The following is a 17,306-nucleotide window of genomic DNA, read 5'->3' on the forward strand; positions in this document are numbered from 1 at the left end:
GTTCTTGTAATGTTACTGAAAAACCTGAAAGTCCAAAGTCCATGTCAGGAAACTTACTGATTTTTTTTTTTTTTTTTTCTTTTTACAAACACTGATATCTGCCACTCTTTCAATAAACTTATTCTGTTAAATTTCACATTTTAACAGTTTATTGTTAGGTTTCGATTATGTGGAGCATACACCATACAAATCCCTGTCTAAAGTGTTACTATAGAAACGCGAACATCTTTGACTAAGCGCATTACCATAAACTGGTGATTTGCCTCGGAGCCAAGAATTATCATCAGAGCAGCAGTTATAGAAAAATAACTTCTGGCCAATCAGATTTCAAAATTCAACAGTGATATGGTATGATATTTTTTTATTATTTTTATTTAATTAATATTTTAATTCCTTTACAATTCAGTTTTTCTTTGAACCAATGATAAAAGCTGCTGCTGCTACTACTTTTAATCAATCAATAAATAAAAACACATGGCTTAGGAGGTAAAGTGTCCAATCTGGCAACACTGACCTGCCGTTCACTGAGGTTTCTGTACTTCTGCATGTGAGTCTCAGAGCAGTGAATTAGGCAGCATGATGAAGGGTGTTTGTGGAATAATCGTCATCCTCCTTTTCTCCACTGCTGTGTGGGGTAAGTGCGCGCTACTCACTAAAATTGAAACCTGCTGGACTATCAACCACTTTTTTTTTTTTAATTGTTTCATATCAGTATGTTTGTACAGCATGGCATGAGCACAGGACCTACAAACGTAATACAGACCCATATACAGGGCATGTACAGTGGCAATAATGGAGTAGTACAAACATAACAGACATAATCAGAGCAGTTTAGATGTAATCCAGGGCATCATGCATGTTGAAAAGTTCAAAGGCAAAGATACTGTACTGCCATTGTGAGAATTGCAAAGTAAGTGATCGTAATCAGTGTATCACTAAAGAGATGTTGAAATAAAGTAAAGATGCAGGTAGATACTTCATGATGTTAGTTCTGTCCTGGAGGTTAGTTCTGTCATGCAGATAGCAGAGGTGGGTGCATGGTTGGCACTTGTATCACAGCAAAATCTTTCATGTTAAATGAAACTGTGTCATACAGCAAAAAAGATGCGCTGGTGTGTGGTGTCAGAGCCAGAGCAAAGGAAATGTGCAGACCTGGCTAAAGCACTCGGAGCCGCTTTTTCTCCTGCAGCCACATTGTACAACCAGCTGTCGTGTGTGAGAGCCTTCAGCACTGCTGACTGCCTCATTAAGATACGGGTAGGTTACTTACATGAGATATTAACATAATAATAATGTTTTATGGCCGTAATAACTGCCCTTAGATGTCCATTATAAGTCTCCAGTCCTCAGATTTTTTTTTTATCCCTTTTATATGATAACATGAATTGTCATCACAGCACATATGCTAGAGATAAATATTAGGTTGAAATGCTAATGTATTAATTTGATGCCACTTTCTGTTGTTCTTTTTAGGAAAATAAAGCTGACCTTGTGACTCTGGATGCTGGAGAGGTCTATTCTGCAGTAAAACAGTTTGGTCTTGCTGCAGTCGCAAAAGAGATCTACAGTGATGGTAGTAAAAAAAAAAAAAAACATTATGCAATAAACTGGGATTAAACAATCTTGGTTAATTTTTTAAAAATAAGCACTTAAGCTGCTTCAATACTGTAATATGTGTGTGTGTCATACTGCAGGCTCTTGTCTCCTGGCAGTGGCAGTAGTGAAAAACACAAGCTCAATAGACATCCGTTCTCTTAAGGGAACTACGAGCTGTCACAGTGGAGCTCGCTGGACTTCAGGCTGGAATTTACCTTTAGGGCAGTTGCTTTCCCACAACCTCCTGCCCTGGGCTGAAGGACAGCCCCTCAGTCAAGGTGTATTTGTATTACGTAATAAGAAGATTAGGTGGTTTCAAGGAATAAATATATACTTTTAAAGCCTATTTCTTATTTCATACATATCTATCCATGACATCCAGTGAATGTGCGATAACCATGGACAAGAGTTTGACATGTTTATCTATACTGAGAAAAGAACAGAAACAGTTATTGAATTCCAATAATTATTATTTTTATTTTTATTTTCTCAGAAGAGGGAATTGTGTCAAAATTCTTGTCTGTGCTCGATGCTAGGTGTTGTAGATAGAGGCTAGGCTAAAACATGCTGGAGTACCCTGATAACCGTTAATTCATTATTGGAAGGCATGGGTTATTGAGCAAACATTTCAGATGCTGATGGGTTTTTATTTAATAGTGTTAGTAGTATACCACAGTGTGTATAATATGCTTTTTGTTTTCTGTCAGCTGTCAGTGCCTTCTTCAATGCCAGCTGCGTGCCTGGAGCTGGCACCATGCCTTTCAGCAGTCTGTGTTCCAGATGCCAGGGTCGGAGGTCATTTGTCCCACAGAGTAACTTTTACTGTGAGACCTCTCATAGTGAACCATTCTACCATAACCAAGGGGCACTCAGGTTTAAAAACATACATGCACATGCACCCAGGGTATATTCATTAAATATAGTTTACTTAGCACACACACATGTACACACAAAAATTGTGTACCACTTGCTTTCTTTCAGATGCCTGAATTCTGGTGCAGGAGATGTGGCCTTTGTGGATCATACAGCACTGGAAAGCATAGATGGTTAATGCATAGACGTTAACATGTTGTTATTTTTTCCTTACTCGCAATACATTCAGCTTAGGCTTCTGACACTTTACCTCTCTAATTTGATACCGTAGTGTTTTTCACAATACTTGTTTTTTCTACTTCCCTCTCACACTCCTTGCCACTCTCAAACCCACTCTTAAACCCAACTCGCTACAGACAGCGTGAAGGATGAATACAGGTTATTGTGCACAGATGGCACGCAGGCACCACTGAGTAGCTTCAGAAAGTGTAATTTTGGTCGTGGTCCTGGTGGAGCTGTGGTTACACGTATAAACAACCAAAACCTTGCTCGAAAGTTCCTGTCAGCAATTCAGGTAATGTCTGAACCGTATACGTGTTAATGTCAGTTCTGCTAACAGTTTCTTTGGTGATAATTTACCGTTCTGTTTATTAGACAGCATTTGGCTGGAAGGGGAGAGAGAATCGTCGTTTCCAGCTTTTTGATTCATCAGTTTACGGTGTTGGTGATTTGCTGTTCAGAGATGTCACTTATAAACTGTCCATACTGCAACAAGGCATAGACATCAGTCATATTCTGGGACTTGACTATGTTGCTTTGCTCAAGGGTTTAAGACATGAAGGTATATTATATCCTAAACTTATGTGAATGGCATGAGCTTTTTTGTCTAGCGAAAATCCATTCAGGTTAATTACATACTGTTTTCTGTAGGCTAATTAATCAAATCTGAAGACTATCCACATTTACATTACATGCCTTTTTTAATTAGGTCTGTAAAGGATAGTCTGGGGGCCTATGTTTTGTTTTGTTTTATTTTATTTAGAGTAGTGGAAATCATTTTTTAATTATTAATGCTGAGAGCTTTAATGAGCTAAATATTCCTAATCCTGTATTTACATATCACAGGCCTTTTCAGGGGTTTAGGTTATGACATAACATTGTTTCAGAGCATTAAATGTAGCTGTTAGGCAGTATAGCACAGTTTGTTTAATTAAGAAACAGCTGTTATAGGAAGCTCATTTAGCTGCATTAGTTAACCCCATTTCAGACTGATCTTTAGCTTGGCTAAATGTGGACAGGCCTCTTATCCAGCCTGAGACTGGTGACATGTTGATTCTGTTGTCAAACAGCTAATATAAAGTATATAACTCTTATGTGTCCACCTCAAATTTCTTTCTTTTTTTTTTTAATGAAAGCAGATATGACTGATGTAAACATTTTTTGAATACCTAATACATTTCTTAATACAACTCACTCATACAATTTCTGTCTGTTTTTGGTCTCAGCAGCCCAAAGACTGCTACTAATTCAAAATCCGTCCATCAGCCCTTTGTATCTCAACATTAAAAGCTGTGTGTGTGTGTGTGTGTGTTTTTAGGTAGCTCTCTTGAGGACAGTGTGGTGAGATGGTGCTGTATAAGTCATGCTGAACAGGAGAAATGTGAGCACTGGGCTCTGAGCATAAAGTCTGATCCTCTTGTATGCGTGAGCGCTTCGTCTATGAGTGACTGCATTGAAAAGATCAAGGCCAGTAAGATGAACATAACTGTTCATCTTTCATCATTCATCTTTAGTTATAACAATAACAAGCTGCCCTACAATGTATTCTGTTTTCTTCTGTGATGTTGAGACAACATCCTGCACAGTATGAACAATATGAAGCGGTCAGTGTGGGGTTTTTTTGTTGTTGTTTTTGTCTTACTACAGAGGGATAAAGTGGATGCTGTGTCCCTGGATGCTACGCATGCCTTTATAGCAGGAAAATGTGGCCTCGTACCTGTAGTGACTGAGTATTATGGTAAATAATATCCTATACACCGGATGGAATGTTTGTTAATTATGCATCTTTTGGTATATATGTATTCCTGATAATGTCTCTGTACATAAGGGACAAAGTGTGAATTCACTGGAGAAAGACCTTTTGAGGCTAAAGGTAAGCTGTAGGACCTTATGTATATATAGTAAAGCAATATATGCTCAGCTGTCTAATTTCCAAACATGGTTATAATGTGTGTGAGCTGATGTTTTACCTTTGTTTAAAGACAAAATGTTTAAATCCACTAGACTTGTTATCAGTGTATGGTGTGGCAGTGGCACGGCGCTCCAGTAAAAGTGTCTATGTTGGGAATCTCGCTGGTCGACGCTCTTGCCACGGGCCTGTATACAGTCCTGCTGGCTGGGTTCTGCCTGTCCAGCACTCACTGAGTTCAGAGCATAACAACAGCACCCCCTGTGAGCCAAACAAAGGTACCTCAAGTTTTCTGAAAATTTATAGATGCTGTTTGCACCTAACAGAAGTATTACCTGTAACCAGTTTAGTCCTTACCAGTATATCTTTGGTTTTAATTACACTATATAACAGTTCATCCAATTTACAAAATAGGATCACCTTCAAGCTAGCCTTCAAGATCATATACAAAACTGGCAGTTGTGGCTGAGTTAGATCATGATAAACATAGCCTGACAGGTTTTGTAACTAAGTACTGAAACACAAATATATTCATAATAACAATCACCTTGCCAAACTTCACATGAACAAGCAAGTATTAAGAACATATCTAACATCTGTGGTTCCTGGGATGCACATTGACCCTGACAGAGATAAGTGTTTATTGAAAGTGAATCAGTGAGTAAGAAGTAGTTACCTGTCGAACACGAAGGGATGAAATGAGAGCAGATGAGATGAGATGAGGTCAGATCAGATCAGATGGAATCAGATCAGATGAGATGAGAGGAGATGACATGAGATGGAATCAGATGAGATCAGATGAGAGGAGATGAGACGAGACGTGAGTATGATATAGTATGTTTGGGTAAATAGCTAGTCTAACTAATGTTACTAATCTTATTGTGTAAATAAAAATCGGCTTATGCTTAGCAGTATGATGAGCCTAAGAAGTGAAAATAACAGCTAGTGGTGATATTAATTAATAAAGTTTGCTATTATCTGATCAAATTTGTGAACACACAATTTTATATATTAGTTTAGATACAGGTGTAAATTTAGTGGTGTAAATATATAATATAATGTGTTTACCGGTGTACTAGAGAAACTAATACTGAATGTTTTACCTTACTGCTCTGATCATGGACCTGTGATGGCAGTGTACTCTAAAGTGTTTTGGAAGGGATGTATGCCTGGTGCTGAAGGCAGTCTGTGTAAGGTGTGTGTAGGTGGGACAGGGGAATCTGCCACCAAACGTTGCTCCAACAACCACAATGAGCGCTACTATGGAAATATGGGAACTCTCAGGTGAGAGAATATCACATCATATATGCACTGTTTATTGAACTAGAGCACTGGGAGGCTTTCCTGTGCTTACTGATGTGCTGAGAAGTGGCTGCTATAATTAAGACTTCTTATAATCTAGATTCTTTAGTTCTCAGGACAGATAGAGAGCCACTTGTTGGGTCCATGAGTGAAGCCTTTAACCCTTATGCATATTTGAGTGGTGAGTGGTGATGGCTCTCTGTTTTAGGTGTCTAGTTGGAGATCCAACTGGGAAAAGCTATGGAGATGTCGCATTTATGGAGCATTACAACCTAGAGAGCAACATCAAATGTGAGAACTACTCCCATTACATATTTACCTGTAGATTTGTTTTCTCTTGGAACTTTGTGGTAGTTGTGGAAGATCCTGTGACTATTATCACCTACTCAATTACCTTATGTTTATCTGATGGGCAGATCTGGAAAGCAGTGGCTGGGCCAAGGGCTTGGTTGCCAGGGATTTTGAGCTGTTGTGTGCAGATGGACAGCGGGCTTCACTGACAGAATGGAAGAACTGTAACCTGGGAGCCATCCCGCCCAACATTGTTATGACACGGCCTGTACTGGCTGCTCGTATCTACGACTTCCTCTTGAAGTCACAGGTCTCATTAAATCATTTCATTAGAAGTCGTATAATTCTAGGGGCTTGCCATTTTCATTAAACATATGAAATGGTTTATATTGATAATGTATTATTAACATCGATAAAAATCAAATGACTTTTGCTTTGTGACATGGTAGGAAATAGCCATTAGAAAATGAGTAAATCGTGACCATAAAGGGATGCACATTAATAAGTGATGATTGACTGATATTAAAAGACCTGAAGTGTGTCAGAATATGCCCCATACCCTTACACCACCTCCACCCACATGGACTGTTGACAACAAGGCAGGTTGGGTCCATGGATTTATGCTCTTGGTCCTATTCTGAGTAAACTCTAGACACTGAAAATCCTAGGAGATTATAATAATTATTATTATATTTATTATTATATATAGATATAGAAATAGTCATACCAGCCCATCTGGCACCAACATTACCCATGTAAACATTACTGAAAGCTGCTGACCCATATCTCCATGGCTGATAATTGTATGAATAAGTAGGTGTTCCTGATCATTTTTGGTGAGTGTATAAAGAATGTTCTGTAATTGTTTATTTCTGTATTGTTATCTGTCCTCAGAAGGCGCGTCCAGATTCTGAGTTCAATCTGTTTGAGTCTCAGCAGTATGGTGAAAGTGATCTGCTCTTTAAAGATGCCACACAGTGTCTGGTCCACACTAATCACCTGGACTATCGCACCATACTAGGAGAGGATTTCTTTTCACAAGTGGAAAGCATCTTTAACTGCACACATTCAGGTGAATTAGAATGCACACACACACAATTACTTGATAATGACATTAATGGTGTAATAAAAGTTTGTTTTGTTTTTTTTGTTTTTTCTGACAGACATTCTGGAGTTTTGCAACCAAGATGTGTGCAGCATGTTGTGAACAACCAGGCATCATCCTATGGCATCAGGACTGTTTCATTTTATAATCTCTACTACTCAATAAATTACTCAACAAAATCTTTTCATTACTGCTGGTGCATATTATGTAAGTAATAAAACACTTCAGGGCATGCTGTTTTAAGAAACTAGCCAATGTTGGGGTGAAGTGATGCATCTAGACACAAAGCTGATGACTTTTACCACCTCAAACTGAACTATTTACCAGGAACAGCATCCTGAAGTGTTTCATTCCTCACATAATTGTATTCATTACTCTGTTTGAGTGCTCTTAACTGCAGCAAATTGCAACTATTTAATTTATTAATTACCAAGAGGATGGACTTATGGTTATGATGTGGAACAACAAGAAAAGCTTGTTCCTGCTATAACTAATGCTTTAGCAGCTATAGACAAAAATCATCACTAGCCTTGCTTTATTCTCTCTTGAAGTTAAGACAACATACACAGCATGCTAATGAGAAACTAGAAAGCGAAAAGTTCTCTGTCCTCAAGACTTTCTTCTGGTGGAAAACTTGACACTTGGGACTCTTCCAATTAGTGATAATAAAAGTGAATAAAACTTCAACTTTTGATAATTGTTTTTCTTTGAAAATAACAAATAACAACACATTTTATTCAATTCTTATTAGATAATGTAGAGCGTCGACTATTAATGTCCCTGTCAGTGAGATGTTACTATAGAAACAATAATGCATGTGAATTACTATATCCCTGCCATTTACATTACAGCTGGCAATTAATCAATGACAAAATTACAGAAAATATTTTGTGTGTGTGAGGGAGAGAGAGAGAGAGAGAGAGAGAGAATCTGTATGCTTGAGTCTGTTAACCTATCTAATCAGGGTCCTGTCTGTTTAATATTCCTAAACAAGGGGACAGAAAGGAAATGGGCAGTGCAGAAATAAAAAACAGAAAATGACCCATGAGATTAAAACTGCTGACTGGACACTTCCTTCACCCTGAACTTTGATTCAGGTTGAAATGAGACTTCAGTGGAATAGGGTAACACACTGTGTGTTAGTCATCACTAACATTAGCACAGTCTATACTTCTTCAGGTGGGAAGTTATTACTGTGTGTGTACAGACTGTTTCATATCACCCCACAGCATCTCAATGGGATTTAGATCTGGGCTTTGACTCGGCCATTCCAGGACTCTCCATTTCTTAGTTTTCAGCCAGGCCTTGGTGGATTTAATGGTATGTTTTGGGTCATTGTCATGTTGCAGGGTCCAGTTCCACTTCAGCATTAATTTATTTATTTTTTTTACAGATGTTATTACATGTCCTTCAAGCACCTGTAAGAAAAATAAAACGATGATGGCGTCGAAGATCTTAATGTAGAAGTTTATTGCAGCGTCGCAGTGACAAAATACATAAAGAACTTTGGGTTCATCGAAGTCAAAAAGAACCCAGGACAAATCCTGCTCAAACCTTTTATACAGTGTTTCCCGTGCGTAATTTAAATGAGTTTCACTTTAAATGTAAATTAGTGTAAGAACTGTGTATTCCCAAAGGACTGGATGATACTGTCGTCTAACCAGAGGTCCTTCAATGGTAATCACGGTCACGTACACCTTGGCTAGGTATTGTTCTAAGTGTTATCACCCAAATGGTCAGGCAACACTAAATGGTAATCACGGTCACGTATACCCCTTTGTTCACGGTCGGTTCTTGATGTCTTGTTGCCGCTCCCAGACTAATAATTGATTGGATTAAGTGTTTTAAATGTTTGGTAAGGCTGCTTTAAGCCAATGTAAAAATACCAAAATAGATAAACTGGTTTGAATTAAAGATATTTCTATATGATATGTAAGCCTTTTGGGGAATGAGCTCTTTCAGATGTGTACTGTGGAGTGGAATCTGGGTTGAGGCAGTCTGTAGTTTCTTACACACGCTATGATACATGGTAGAATTCATAGTGATTTCTATGATAGTGAGCTGGTCAGGTCCTGCTGCAGCAAAGCATCCCCAAACCAGGTCAACTTCCTCCTCCATGTTCCTGTGTTTGATTTATACCAAACATGTCCTCTGTTCTGGTGTCCAAATGATTTAATTTTAGACTCATCTGTCCAAAGAACATTATTCCAGAAATCCTGGTCATTGTCTATGTTCTCTCTGGCCAACTTCAGTCTGGCCTCATGTTTTTCTTAGAGAGCAAAGGTTTCCTCCTTGCACACCTCCCATGAAAGTTAAACTTGTGTAGTCTTTTTCTGATTGTAGAGGGATGCACTTTCACATCAACAGTAGCAAGAGCCTGCTGTGGGTCCCGTGATGACATTTTAGGGTTTTTGGTGACTACTCTGCTCTCGGGTTGAACTTGCTTGGACGGCCAGACCTGGACATGTTGCCAGTTATTTTGAATGGCCTCCACTTGTAGACTGTTTTCTGGACAGTGGAATGACTGATTTTTAAGATCTTTTTAAATCCCTTACCAGTCACAACATTATGACCACCTGCCTAATATTGTGTTGGTCCCCCTTTTGCTGGCAAAAGAGCCCTGACCCGTCAAGGCATGGACTCCACTAGATCCCTGAAGGTGTGCTGTGATATCCGGCACCAAGATGTTAGCAGCAGATCCTTTAAGTCCTGTAAATTGCAAAGTGGGGCCATCATGGATCCCACCTCACAACTTACAGGACTTAAAGGATACTGACAGGACTTAAAGGACTTACAGAACTTAAAGGATATTATTGATAGACACTGACCACTGCAGACCAGGAACACTCCACAAGAGCGGCAGTTTTGGAGATGCTCTGATCCATTCATCTAGCCATCACAATTTGGCCCTTCATCAAACTCTCTCAAATCCTTACGCTTGTCCATTTTTCCTGCTTCTAACACATCAGCATTGAAGACAAAATGTTCACTTGCTGCCTAATATATCCCACCCACTAACAGGTGCCATGATGAGGAGATAATCAGTGATATTCACTTCACCTGTCAGTGGTCATAATGTTATAGCTGATCGGTGTATATATATATATATATATATATATATATATATATATATATATATATATATATATATATATATATACATATATATATATATATATATATATATATATATATATATATATATAATGTGTGTGTGTGTGTGTATATATGTGCATACATGTGTATATATATATATATATATATATATATATATACACTATATTGCCAAAAGTATTCGCTCACCTGCCTTGACTCGCATATGAACTTAAGTGACATCCCATTCCTAATCCATAGGGTTCAATATGACGTCGGTCCACCCTTTGCAGCTATAACAGCTTCAACTCTTCTGGGAAGGCTGTCCACAAGGTTTAGGAGTGTGTTTATGGGAATTTTTGACCATTCTTCCAGAAGCGCATTTGTGAGGTCACACACCGATGTTGGACGAGAAGGCCTGGCTCTCAGTCTCCGCTCTAATTCATCCCAAAGGTGTTCTATCGGGTTGAGGTCAGGACTCTGTGCAGGCCAGTCAAGTTCATCCACACCAGACTCTGTCATCCATGTCTTTATGGACCTTGCTTTGTGCACTGGTGCACAGTCATGTTGGAAGAGGAAGGGGCCAGCTCCAAACTGTTCCCACAAAGTTGGGAGCATGGAATTGTCCAAAATGTCTTGGTATGCTGAAGCATTCAGAGTTCCTTTCACTGGAACTAAGGGGCCGAGTCCAACCCCTGAAAAACAACCCCACACCATAATCCCCCCTCCACCAAACTTTACACTTGGCACAATGCAGTCAGACAAGTACCGTTCTCCTGGCAACCGCCAAACCCAGACTCGTCCATCAGATTGCCAGATGGAGAAGTGTGATTCGTCACTCCAGAGAACGCGTCTCCACTGCTCTAGAGTCCAGTGGCGGCGTGCTTTACACCACTGCATCCAACGCTTTGCATTGCACTTGGTGATGTATGGCTTGGATGCAGCTGCTCGGCCATGGAAACCCATTCCATGAAGCTCTCTGCACACTGTTCTTGAGCTAATCTGAAGGCCACATGAAGTTTGGAGGTCTGTAGCGATTGACTCTGCAGAAAGTTGGCGACCTCTTCGCACTATGCGCCTCAGCATCCGCTGACCCCGCGCCGTCAGTTTACGTGGCCTACCACTTCGTGGCTGAGTTGCTGTCGTTCCCAAACACTTCCACGTTCTTATAATACAGCTGACAGTTGACTGTGGAATATTTAGGAGCGAGGAAATTTCACAACTGGATTTGTTGCACAGGTGGCATCCTATCACAGTTCCACGCTGGAATTCACTGAGCTCCTGAGAGCGACCCATTCTTTCACAAATGTTTGTAAAAACAGTCTGCATGCCTAGGTGCTTGATTTTATACACCTGTGGCCATGGAAGTGATTGGAACACCTGATTCTGATTATTTGGATGGGTGAGCGAGTACTTTTGGCAATATAGTGTGTATATATATATATATATATATATATATATATTATATGTATATATATATATACATATATATATACATATAATAATATTTATATATTTATCCTAGCTATTTTTAATATTTATCTAGCTGATGAGGAGAGACAAAACAGTCAGAAAATAGATTTTTATCTCTGTCTCTCTTCCAGTTAGAGCATGGGTTCAACAGCGTTAAAAGCTGCAGGACTTCAGTTCCCATGATGCACCAGTAACTTCTAACTTCTAAGACGGAAGTGATTGTAAAGACCCGACCCACACAAGCAGTACATAAGCACTGTTGACGATGATGTAAGTTCTGTAGCTTCATGAGTTTGTGGAGAAATTACACAGTATCGGTGAGTTCGTAAGGTTTTGAACATTTTCTTTTATAAGACGACAATTCAGAAATGTTCATTAGGAGTAATGGAAATGACAGCGCTCTGCTTGGACATTAGTGCTGTATGTGAGTCTGGACATTAGGAATACAGAGTATTATTTACCTGCAGTGAAGGACACTTACTGTTACACATGTATATGACTTTTTTTTCTGCTTAGGGGATAGATACCCCAGTTGTGGTCATTAAAATACGTGCTGGTTGTACTGGTTGTGTACTTTGAGTTTAGAGTGCTTAGTTTATTGTTTATGTAAGTTAATAACGAAAAAATGAACGTTGCTTGGAAAATGTTGTAGGGGATTCATTTTCACAAAGAGGGAATCGTCCAAAATTCAGCATGCTTATTTATACACTATATTGCCAAGGTGTTGTTGCTGAAATTGTATTCAGGTGTTGTTTTTCAGGGGTTGGGCTCGGCTCCTTAGTTCCAGTGAAAGGAAGTCTTAATGCTTCAGCATAACAAGACATTTTGGACAATTTCATGCGCCCACCTTTGTGGGAACAGTTTGGGGATGACCCCTTCCTGTTCTAACATGACTGCACACCAGTGCACAAAGCAAGGTCCATAAAGACATGGATGAGAGAGTTTGGTGTGGAGGAACTTAACAGAATCCTGACCTCAACCTGATGGAACACCTTTGGGATGAATTAAAGCGGAGACTGCGAGCCAGGCCAAAACTGGGACATCATGCACATGAATGTAATATGGAGTTGGCCCGTTCTTTACAGCTATAACAGCTTAAACTATTCTAGGAAGGATTTCCACAAGGTTTAGGAGTGTGTTTATGGGAATTTTTGACCATTCCATTAGAAGCGCATTTGTCAGGTCAGACATTGAAGTTGGACAGGAATTGCCTGGCTTGCAATCACAAAGGTGTTCTATTTAGGTTGAGAGTTCCTTTCACTGGAACTAAGGGGCCGAGCCCAACCCCTGAAAAACAACCCCTGAATTCAATGATTTGGGGGGGTGTCAAAACTTTTGGCAATATAGTGTATGTTTTGTTCACTTACATCCTGCCTGTGGAAAACGTGACTGCTTTGGCAGTGTGCAGTAGAATGTGGGCTGTAAATGAGCATGTGATTGGATGTAGTAGGAAATTTTGTATTGAATGAGGCTTGGTGTTGAGTCAGATTGAGAACTGTACTGATTCTGTATGAACTGGGACTTTACTTTTTAAATTTATGGCATTTTGCCATACCTAGACCTTACCTAGAATGCCTTACAAAAGTGAAGTTTCATAGTTTCATTGTCTTGCTGGTTCACTAGGTCACTAGTGAAAAGAAAAACTTTTGCAACTTGTTTTTAAGTCCTACTTTAAGTATTTCAGGAAGAGTTAGATCTTTACCTCTTCCTGTTATTAATGTAGCTCTGTGTTTTTATGTAGCACCATAGTCCTAGAAGAACATTTTCATTTCACTATGTACTGTGTCAGTACATAGTGTAAAAACTTCTTGACTTAACTTTAGATGGTGTTTGATGACAGTTATTGATTTAGTTGTTCATACATCTGGGGGAAGTTCATTCCACCACAGTAGGTGCCAGAACACAGAGAAGTGTCTTGATGCATACCTGCCTTGTACCCTGAGAGATGGTGGGACCAGTCAAGCAGTGGTAGGAGAGCAGAAGGAGTGTGGTGCAATGAGGGGTGTGATAAGTGGAGGCATGTGGTTCTGTTTGAACTGAAGAACCTAGATTGTGTAATGATATGACACACACAAAAATTGTCCTGTTTGCACGCATATGTCACTTTACATTACACTTTATATTGATCCTGTTTACATGTTAACTTTAATATTTGCACTGACTGTCAACACTATTCTTTTGCACAGAGTCAGTCTACATGTTTGTTGCTCTACTGTACGTTGTCTTTATGTGTAGCATACGGAGGAACGTTGCTTCATTTTACTGTGTACTGCATCAGCTATATATAGTTGAAGTGAAAATAAAGCTTCTTTGACTTTGAAATGTACAAACTGCGACTTCGTGTTTGTTACCGATATGAACGAACAAGACGTCATTTATTCAGTTGTAATGTGAGTCTTACTGGTTCAACAAGACAAGAAATGAGGGCCATGTTATGAACAGAACGTAACACTTTGGAGAAGTTTTATGTCTGTGCACAAAGCATAATTCCAAATTAAACACAGAGGAAGAAGTGCTGGACATATTGAATGAATGTGTCCCTTACTTTCAGTCTGAACAAACTGAAAGGGCTGAATGACTGAAAGAGTATCCGTTGACTGACTGATATCATTCGTTCAGTTCACCAGAGCAAAACAGTGTGTCTGAAAAGAATGTAGCAATAAGACAAGCCTTATGGCTCATTATTGTATTGTCCATTCATGTTGTCCACTTTACACAAATGTGTAAAAGTGACTATTGGCTATTTTCTTAATTATTGTAGCATTGAAACCTACATCACACATGTATGTAAGAATGAATGTATGAATGAAAGAAACAATGACTTACTCCAAACATCTAAAAATTCTCACTTGGAGTAATAGTGTAACTACCGGAAGGGGTCACCATCAGAATCTGAACGAATCTTTCTGGTGAACAGAATTTAAAGGTTTCAAGTCACTGGGACAAATCAAAATGACTACCACTTCTTGATATGCTACTTCCCCTTACATTTTTAGAAATTGTGAACGGCAGATTGAGTGCCTGCCATTTTGAACAACTTAAACATTTCAAATCATTCTAAACACATGTACAGTTTACAAATGAATGGGTACAAGATGGTAATCTCATTGATCACAGATGTATTATTAACATTAGCCAGTGTTCTTGTAATCTTTTGCTCTTATTCCAGATGCTGCTGTCATGGCGATCCCTGCCTCGGTCTGTGGCAGTGGGAAGACGTGCTGCCTCTGCAGTTCCTGCCAGCATGCTGGACTTTGTTCCATCCAGCAGCTCGGTGGACAGGAGCTCCTTGGAGCAGCTCCAGGCGTTTGTATCACAAGCCTCTCGTCTCTTTGTGTTAACTGGAGCTGGACTGTCGACTGAATCAGGAATCCCTGACTACCGTTCAGAAGGCGTGGGGCTGTATGCACGCACAAATCGTCGGCCAGTGCAACACGCAGAGTTCATGCGCAGTTCCAAGGCTCGTCAGCGCTACTGGGCCCGCAATTATGCAGGCTGGCCTCTGTTTTCTTCTCACCTACCAAACTCAGCTCACCATGCGCTGAGGAACTGGGAGGAGAAGGACAAAGTTCACTGGCTTGTCACTCAAAATGTGGATGCTTTACATTCAAAGGCAGGACACCAGAGACTGACTGAACTTCATGGCTGTTCACACAGGTAGTCAAGTTGGAAAGGCTTGCTTTGTAATAAATGCACTGGTGACCAGGCATTTAAAAAAATATTATTATAGTGCATTTGTATGAAACTCAAAATCCTAATCTCTGTTATTATCAATATAGACAGGCACATAAGGTTTCATTTTGAAAACATACTTGTTATCAATTATAAGTTGTAAAGGTTGGTCCATTTCCAGGCATTTGTGTGTGTCCCAGGGTGGTGTGTATGGGCTGTGGGCAGCTGACTGCACGGGAGGAGATGCAGAAGCAGTTTGCTGCACTGAACCCTTCCTGGGAGGCAAGCGTAGGTGAGGTCGCACCAGATGGAGATGTGTTGCTGGAGGATGAACAGGTGCTGCAATTCAGGGTTCCTTCATGCCAGTCCTGCGGCGGCATCCTTAAACCTGCTGTCACGTTTTTTGGTGACGTGGTGGACCGTGAAACTGTGCAGTTTGTGCATAACAGGCTGGCTGAGGCTGATGCTGTGCTTGTGGCTGGATCGTCACTGCAGGTGAGCACTGAGACACCAACGGACATATTGATTGAGCACTAGTTCTTGTTATCAGGGAGGATGTTGGCCTGAAGTTCATTTCACAAGTTCTTCTGCAAGCGGTGCAAAAATGACTGATGATTGATTGCACTTTGGATGACAGTGATTATCCACAGACCTCCAGTTTTCACTCATTGACTGTTTGCCCTTAGTGACACTGATAATGACATGTTTCACAAGGCCTGACAAGGTATTCATTAAGAGCAGTTTTTCAAAAACATGCCTAGAGAGAGAGAGAGAAAAGAGAAACATATAAATGAATACAGCTTTATGGCTGCTATTAAATGTGGCTTTTTGTTTGTATCTAGGTGTATTCTGGGTACCGTTTCCTGTTAGCAGCCAGTGAGAGACGACTCCCAGTGGCCATTGTGAACATTGGTCCTACGAGAGCTGACCACCTTGCTGAGCTTAAAGTGAGTGCTCGATGTGGAGAAGTGCTCTCAATCCTCAGTGCCAGCTGAGACCCACAACAGCCAATGCATGGAACATTTTCCCCACTTTCAGTGGTACTCCAACTCAGAAACCTTGTCCTTTTAGTTTTACTTGACAGCGTGTATAAAACCGTTCGGCTCTACCTCACTGTGCAATGATGAGATGACAATACAAAACTGGCTAAATTAACTATTACTGGTAGCGAGCTTGTTTCATTTAGTATACTCATATTGATGATTGAAAAGAATGAAGGGGAAATGAAGAGGGTAGCGGGTTTTAGGTGATAGTGTAGACACTTCATAAGATGTCACTCCTTTTTTTAACCGTTCTATTACCTGCAACTCAGGGTAACTCAAGTAAGAAATGTGTGGTGTTAAACTTTTAACTGTAGCAGTGGACTGATTTTAAGTAGTTTATTGCCAGCTGAATACTGATGGATTAACTGTGGTCATTGTGAAGCAATGAAAAGCTTCTTGACTTGACGGGTCACTGGACATTAGCCTTAATTTGTGTTAATACATGTAAACTGTTAAAAGAACATTTGCAATGGATTCATATGATAATATGAAGAGTTAAATGTTTATGGTTGCATCTGACATTCAGGTCATTATCTCTTGTTGAGTAATACTCAATATTTAAGATGCGTGTATGCATTTACACTTGTACCTCTGAACTCTAAAATGTGATTTGTAAATGGTTAACTACTGTTCAATGGCTGTTGCTGGTTTTGGGTCAACACAAAAAAAAAATGTGGGAAACATTAATAAAGCCTGCAAAAATAAATAAATGAACTTTGGGTGTTTTAGA

At 39.7% G+C, this 17,306-nt stretch overlaps 2 protein-coding genes across 3 annotated transcripts; both read left to right on the forward strand.

Moving 5' to 3' along the window:
• The first annotated feature begins 414 nt into the window (after positions 1–414).
• sxph (saxiphilin) lies at positions 415–7,961 on the forward strand. Of its 2 annotated transcripts, none has more exons than XM_058403978.1 (17): positions 415–634; positions 1,097–1,257; positions 1,474–1,573; positions 1,695–1,874; positions 2,304–2,469; positions 2,578–2,642; positions 2,826–2,983; positions 3,064–3,250; positions 4,007–4,155; positions 4,336–4,426; positions 4,517–4,561; positions 4,693–4,875; positions 5,734–5,881; positions 6,108–6,190; positions 6,316–6,500; positions 7,085–7,262; positions 7,354–7,961. In XM_058403978.1, the coding sequence occupies exons 1-17, from the start codon at positions 577–579 to the stop codon at positions 7,395–7,397; spliced, it is 2,181 nt and encodes a 726-aa protein (XP_058259961.1). In that variant the 5' UTR covers positions 415–576; the 3' UTR covers positions 7,398–7,961. The 2 variants fall into 2 exon arrangements, with proteins under 2 accessions (XP_058259961.1, XP_058259962.1); XM_058403979.1 differs by having other exon boundaries at positions 7,088–7,262.
• Positions 7,962–12,043: 4,082 nt separating this feature from the next.
• sirt4 (sirtuin 4) lies at positions 12,044–17,252 on the forward strand. The gene is made up of 4 exons (XM_058403438.1): positions 12,044–12,178; positions 15,031–15,518; positions 15,734–16,028; positions 16,376–17,252. The coding sequence occupies exons 1-4, from the start codon at positions 12,149–12,151 to the stop codon at positions 16,526–16,528; spliced, it is 966 nt and encodes a 321-aa protein (XP_058259421.1). The 5' UTR covers positions 12,044–12,148; the 3' UTR covers positions 16,529–17,252.
• The last annotated feature ends 54 nt before the right edge of the window (positions 17,253–17,306 follow it).

The sequence above is a fragment of the Hemibagrus wyckioides genome, linkage group LG11, assembly GCF_019097595.1.
Source record: "Hemibagrus wyckioides isolate EC202008001 linkage group LG11, SWU_Hwy_1.0, whole genome shotgun sequence".
NCBI lineage: Eukaryota > Metazoa > Chordata > Actinopteri > Siluriformes > Bagridae > Hemibagrus > Hemibagrus wyckioides.

Excerpts from the sequence above, each read along its gene's own strand:
- sirt4 (XM_058403438.1), top strand. The coding sequence starts at position 12,149 with ATGAGTTTGTGGAGAAATTACACAGTATCG. Across the intron at positions 15,519-15,733 it reads CTTCATGGCTGTTCACACAG|GGTGGTGTGTATGGGCTGTG; the intron begins GTAGTCAAGTTG and ends TGTGTGTCCCAG. Across the intron at positions 16,029-16,375 it reads TGGCTGGATCGTCACTGCAG|GTGTATTCTGGGTACCGTTT; the intron begins GTGAGCACTGAG and ends GTTTGTATCTAG.
- sxph (XM_058403978.1), top strand. The coding sequence starts at position 577 with ATGATGAAGGGTGTTTGTGGAATAATCGTCATCCTCCTTTTCTCCACT. Across the intron at positions 3,251-4,006 it reads CAAGGGTTTAAGACATGAAG|GTAGCTCTCTTGAGGACAGT; the intron begins GTATATTATATC and ends GTGTGTTTTTAG. Across the intron at positions 4,876-5,733 it reads CCCCTGTGAGCCAAACAAAG|TGTACTCTAAAGTGTTTTGG; the intron begins GTACCTCAAGTT and ends CTGTGATGGCAG.